Source organism: Euprymna scolopes, chromosome 19 (assembly GCF_053919585.1).
Source record: "Euprymna scolopes isolate OS-2025 chromosome 19, ASM5391958v1, whole genome shotgun sequence".
Lineage (NCBI taxonomy): Eukaryota > Metazoa > Mollusca > Cephalopoda > Sepiida > Sepiolidae > Euprymna > Euprymna scolopes.
The window spans coordinates 14,248,592-14,254,267 of NC_136500.1; the positions used below are offsets into that span (position 1 = coordinate 14,248,592).

Genomic DNA, 5,676 nt, shown 5'->3' on the forward strand with positions numbered 1-5,676 from the left:
AATGTGTGGCCCTGAAAAGGGCCGTTTTGGGAATTTGTTTTCTTTGGAAGGAAACGCTTTTTACTTGGCGCTGGTGTACTTGGTGACAGCTTTGGTTCCCTCAGAGACAGCATGTTTAGCCAACTCACCAGGGAGAAGGAGACGGACAGCAGTCTGGACCTCACGGCTGCTAAGTGTTCTTTTCTTGCTGTAATGGGACAGACGGCTGGCTTCATTAGCGATTCTCTCAAAAAGATCGTTAACAAAACTGTTCATAATAGACATGGCTTTGCTAGAAATTCCAGTGTCAGGATGAACTTGTTTCATTACTTTGTAAATGTAGATGGAATAACTTTCCTTCCTCTTCTTTCTCTTTTTCTTGCCATCACGGGCAGGTTTAGCCTTACCGGCTTTCTTAGCGCCTTTCTTGCTAACTTCAGTAGGGGGAGCCATTTCGAATTTAGAAATGATAAGGCAACTTCTTCCCTTCCCTTTTTATACGAAACAGACCGGCTCCCAGCAACAATCAAGATGTTCTCTCTCAAATCTCTCGTATTTGATTGGTCAGAAATTAGCAACTACAAAACTACACAACTTGTGAAAGCACTTAAAACAGAAAGCCGTTGGGTGAAATAAATCAAAATTTTCTCTCTCAAATCTCTCGTATTTGATTGGTCAGAAACTAGCAACAAAACTACACAATTTGTGAAAAAAGCCGTTGTGTGAGCGGTAAAATAATCAGCAGTTTGCCGGAGCCGATCTGTCCGTATTTAACGCAAGTTGCGTGCGTTTTGTAAAGTAAATCGTTTGAGTTTTTGAAACAGCAAACAAACCTAAAAATGTCTGGTCGTGGTAAAGGAGGTAAAGCCAAGGGAAAGAGCAAGACTCGTTCATCCCGTGCCGGACTTCAATTCCCCGTTGGTCGTATCCATCGTCTCCTCCGCAAGGGTAACTATTCGGAGAGAATTGGTGCAGGTGCACCCGTCTATTTGGCTGCCGTCATGGAATATTTGGCCGCTGAGGTTCTCGAGTTGGCTGGAAATGCTGCGAGAGACAACAAGAAATCGAGAATCATCCCCCGTCACTTGCAATTGGCCATCCGTAATGACGAAGAATTAAACAAATTCTTGGCCGGAGTGACCATTGCCCAGGGTGGTGTCCTTCCCAACATCCAAGCTGTACTTCTTCCCAAGAAGACCCAGAAAGCTGCCAAGTAAATTCTCTTATTTCCTTGACACAACACAAACGGCCCTTTTCAGGGCCACCAACATTTTCCCGAAATGTTTTTCGTCAATCTTACTTAATGCGATTTTTTCTTTCTGACTTTTGTGATTATTTATAAAATATTATTTTTTTTTGCATTCATTATTTAACACCCTTTCAGTAGATTTAATATAAAATTTAGCCCCATCATTTGAATTTCGTTTGAAGTAAATTAAGATGCCTTGTCATACGACATGCGATGCGGTTAAAGTCAGTCGCCATCTTGTTTTGATTTCGTTTATTCTGTCTAAGGAGATTTAAAGTGGTTTAATCGCAAAAATGTTCGTGAACAAATAACTGTGTCGCAAATAATTTAGTTTTCTTAGAGACAAAGTACGTAAATAAATACCACACTGTTTTTAAGCAATATTATAAATATTTGAAGCGGAATCAATTATTTTTTTTTCACTAGAAATAACAAAACGGAAACGTGGTAAAAAAAACTGATAAATAAAATAAATGTTATCAAAGGCGAGATAAGTTACTTTTCTACCTAAGTGGATAATTTTCTAGTGTTTTTATTTAATGTAACATGTTCAGCTCGAAAAACAGTGTTTCCCGATGTATTGGAAAATTAAAAATGGCGCCCGACTCTCTCTTTGACAAGATAAGTTTGGGAAAGGAGTTAAAAAAACTACACAAAATACTATTAGAAACTCGCTCAATATGTGTTAACGTGACATAGGCTGGCATATTTTCGGTGGGTTCATAACAGTATTTTGTATATTATTTTATTTTTAACTCTTTTTCCCAAACTTACCGTGTCAAAGAGAGAGTCAAGCGCCATTTTTAATTTTCCAATACATCGGTAACCACTGTATGTTTTACGAGCCGAATAAACGTGTTACATTAAATAAACACGCTAGAAAATTATCCACTTCTTGCCTTTGATAACATTTATTTGTTACATATTTGTTTTTTAAACGAATCTATGTGTACAGCAATTGTGGCTTAATTTATTTTGAAGCGATTACAAATTTCGGAAAAAAAGTGTTCAATGTTACGGGAGAACTAGAAAAGAAAAATGGCCGAAACGAGAGGGTCATATCTTTTGAAGTCTGTATAATTGCTCAGTAGTGAATTCAACAAAATACTGATAGAAACCCACCCAATAAATTTCACGTTAACATTTATTTGTAATCTAGTTTTTTGAAAACGTTTTCCTTTTGTTGTCCTTAGTAAAAAATGACCGATATTGCTGGTTCATACTTTTACCAAGTGTTAAACGATCAGGGCATGTCTATATTGCCGATTCAAAGGCCACGATGGTATCCAATAGGTCAATCACACACCTCAACACGTAAATATACATACACATACAAACCTATTTCATGAAATAGGATATATATGCGGTGTTTATTTGATCTATTGATGTTTTTCCCCGAATTCTGTCAAACGAACGTATCAATCTGTTAAGTTGAGATTTTCAAATAATTTTATTTAAACTTTGATACATACACCTGTAGTTATTGTTAAAAATACTCTTTCTTTATTTAGTTCTCATGAGAGATCATGTGACAGCAAGTTTTTTTAGGCTACTACTGTTTCAGTTTGAATAATTAATACAAAGGAGATCGGACTTCACATGTAATCATTTTTACTTGAGATCAAGTGACATTAAAATCATCATTCTCCACATTTTAGTTGTCATTATTTTGCATGTTATGATCAAGTGACAACAAGCAAACATCATTCTATAATTTGCAGTCAATTATTGTTACTTCAGTTTGAGTACAAAATCTCCCCACTGACTAGAGCTCTGAAATAAATTTCTGTTTATTTCAATAATTAAATAACATTTTCAACGACTGGTCATAAAATAATTTATTCTAATAAAAATGATTTGAATTTCTGGAAAAAGAGATCAGGCGAGGGAAACTCTTCTTTAAACTTTTACTGTCTTAATTTTAATTTTAATACAAGGGAGATAACTTAGTTAAATTAATTCAAAGTTATTGAACTTGAACTTCACATATGTATATATATGTAATCATTATTTACTTGAGATCGTGTGACATTAAAATAACCATTCTCCATATTTCAGTTGTTTGAAATTATTTATGCAGCATATTTGATCAAGTGGAAACAGCTCAACATCGTCCTATAATTTGCAGTCAAGTTTTGTTACTCCATTTTAAGTGACAAGTCTCCCTCACTGTCCTGAGTTGTGAAATAAATTATTAACTGAAAGCTGATTATTTCAATAATATTTTAATAATGAAATAAAGATGGTCGCTATTCAAACCAATCACTGTTTGGCGTTCGATCGAATCGCATCTCTCTTCACTACAAACTGTTTATATCTCAATATAACATTTATTTTTCACCGTTTGATTCTAACTTAACTAAATAATATCTCATACTTATAACGTATGTCACACCGTTCACAAATAACATCATGAATCTATAATTGTCGCACGATGACACTCGCGCATACATCGACTGAAGTAAAAACTTATTGCATACAATTAGCCGCTAGTATTTTTTTTAATTCCATAGTTATATATGACTTTTAAATATTTTAAGCGAAATTCACTTTAACAAACCCGTCACACGCATCCTTTCCAGTTTTTATTTTTTTTCTATTAAAACCCGAACTTAGGGTTAGTGGTAGATTAAACGTATGGAATTATGTGTTTTCATCACTTATAACATCATCATTTTTCTTACTCAAGTTTCATCAGAAATATTAATCATACAATAGATTGTTACGATTACGGTAAAAACTAATTTCGCATAAATATTCTTTTGAGAAATAAAAAAAAAAAACAGACGCTTTTTTATTATCACGACTGGCTAACGCATAATAAATAACTACAAATAATATAATTATGTAGATTTGCACTTGCTGTCACTTGATCTAAAATACAAAGTAAAGTAATAAAGAACGCAAGAGAGTTGTATGCTCAATCCGTTAAGTCCAAAGTATCTGAGCAGCGGCTTGGTTCCCACCAGTTTTGGCAAATAGCAAACAGAATCCTGAACAGAAGCGTGTGCTCCATCCCAACTATTATCAATGGACCTGAGGTAATCTCGTCAGCACCAGACTAAGCCAAACTCTTTGTCAAGAACTTTGCAGCTAATTCTACCCTTTGCGACCAAGACCGCCAACCCCCAATATTTCCTCCTGTATCTGAAAACACGCTATGTGATATGCGTATATCTGTACGTGATGTTGCCAAGCTAATCAAAAACCTTGATTCCAGTAAAACAACCGGCCCTGACGGTATTCCAATTATAGTACTCAAAAAGCTTCAACCTGAACTAGCGCCCATACTTACAAAACTGTTTAAACGTTGTCTTAAGGAGAATAGTTTCCCATCTCCCTGGAAAATTTAATCAGTATGCCCTGTATTTAAGAATTCAGGTCATCGCTCATCCGCCTCTTAGTACAGGCCAATAAGTCTCCTGTGTGTCATGAGTAAGTTGCTGGAATCTGTGTTAAATACAGAATTAATCAACCATCTCAACAAAAATAACCTTCTTAGTGACACACAATATGGTTTCCGTTCTGCTAGATCTACAGCAGATGTGCTTACAGTTATATCTGATAGGATTAGCAAATCTCTCGACGGAGGCAATCTTTCTAGGGTCACTGCTCTTGACATATCTAAGGCCTTTGATAGGGTATGGCATAAAGGTTTACTTCATAAGATCTCTAGCTATGGTATAGCTGGAAATGTCTTCTCAATTATTAAATCATTTCTTTCTGATAGGTTCATAAGAGTAGTAGTTGAGGGGCAAAAATCAGAAGCTCACAGTATTAATGCTGGTGTCCCTCAGGGGTCCATCCTGGGCCCAACTCTTTTCCTGATCTATATTAATGATCTTCCAAATCACATCCTTACATCATTTGTAGACATTTATGCTGACGACACTACCATTTATGGTAGCACATCTAAGACAGTAAACGACCAAGTTCTCTCCAATTCTCTCTCCTCTGATCTTGGGCACGTAGTACAATGGGGTAAGGAGTGGCTGGTTACTTTGAATGCATCTAAAACCAAGCTTCTCTCCTTACATAATCAACATTCTGATCCACATCTTGCATCAATTGAAATGAATGGCTCTTGTCTTCAGGAGGCCTCAAGTTTTGACAAGCTTCTGGGCTTGACCATTACTCCTGATCTTAAATGGAACACGTACATCAAATCTGTTGCCAAGGCCGCTGGAAAAATGGTGGGATCTTTCTATCGATCCGGTAGATATCTCACTGCTGATGCAATTCTCTATCTATATAAGAGCCAGGTACGTCCAAGGATGGAATACTGTTGCCACATCTCAGCAGGAGCTGCTAGAAAGGACTTGTTTCTTGTTGTAGCCTCGTAGGAGATGTCCTTTTCTCTTCCTTGCAACCTCTATCTCACAGAAGAGATGTTGCGAGTTTGTCTCTGATGTATCGTTATTTTCATGGAAAGTGTTCGACTGAGCTTC

At 36.3% G+C, this 5,676-nt stretch overlaps 1 protein-coding gene and 1 pseudogene across 1 annotated transcript; one reads left to right on the forward strand and one right to left on the reverse strand.

Moving 5' to 3' along the window:
- LOC145240114 (histone H2B, gonadal pseudogene) lies at positions 1 to 469 on the reverse strand (annotated as a pseudogene).
- A 207-nt stretch (positions 470 to 676) lies between these two features.
- Positions 677 to 3,559, forward strand: LOC145240115 (histone H2A-like). Its single transcript, XM_080103729.1, has one exon. It carries the CDS (start codon positions 819 to 821, stop codon positions 1,194 to 1,196), a length of 378 nt encoding a protein of 125 aa, XP_079959855.1. The 5' UTR covers positions 677 to 818; the 3' UTR covers positions 1,197 to 3,559.
- Positions 3,560 to 5,676: the final 2,117 nt, after the last annotated feature.

Bases quoted from the DNA above. Each gene is read 5' to 3' on its own strand.
- LOC145240115 (XM_080103729.1), top strand. From the start codon at position 819: ATGTCTGGTCGTGGTAAAGGAGGTAAAGCCAAGGGAAAGAGCAAGACT.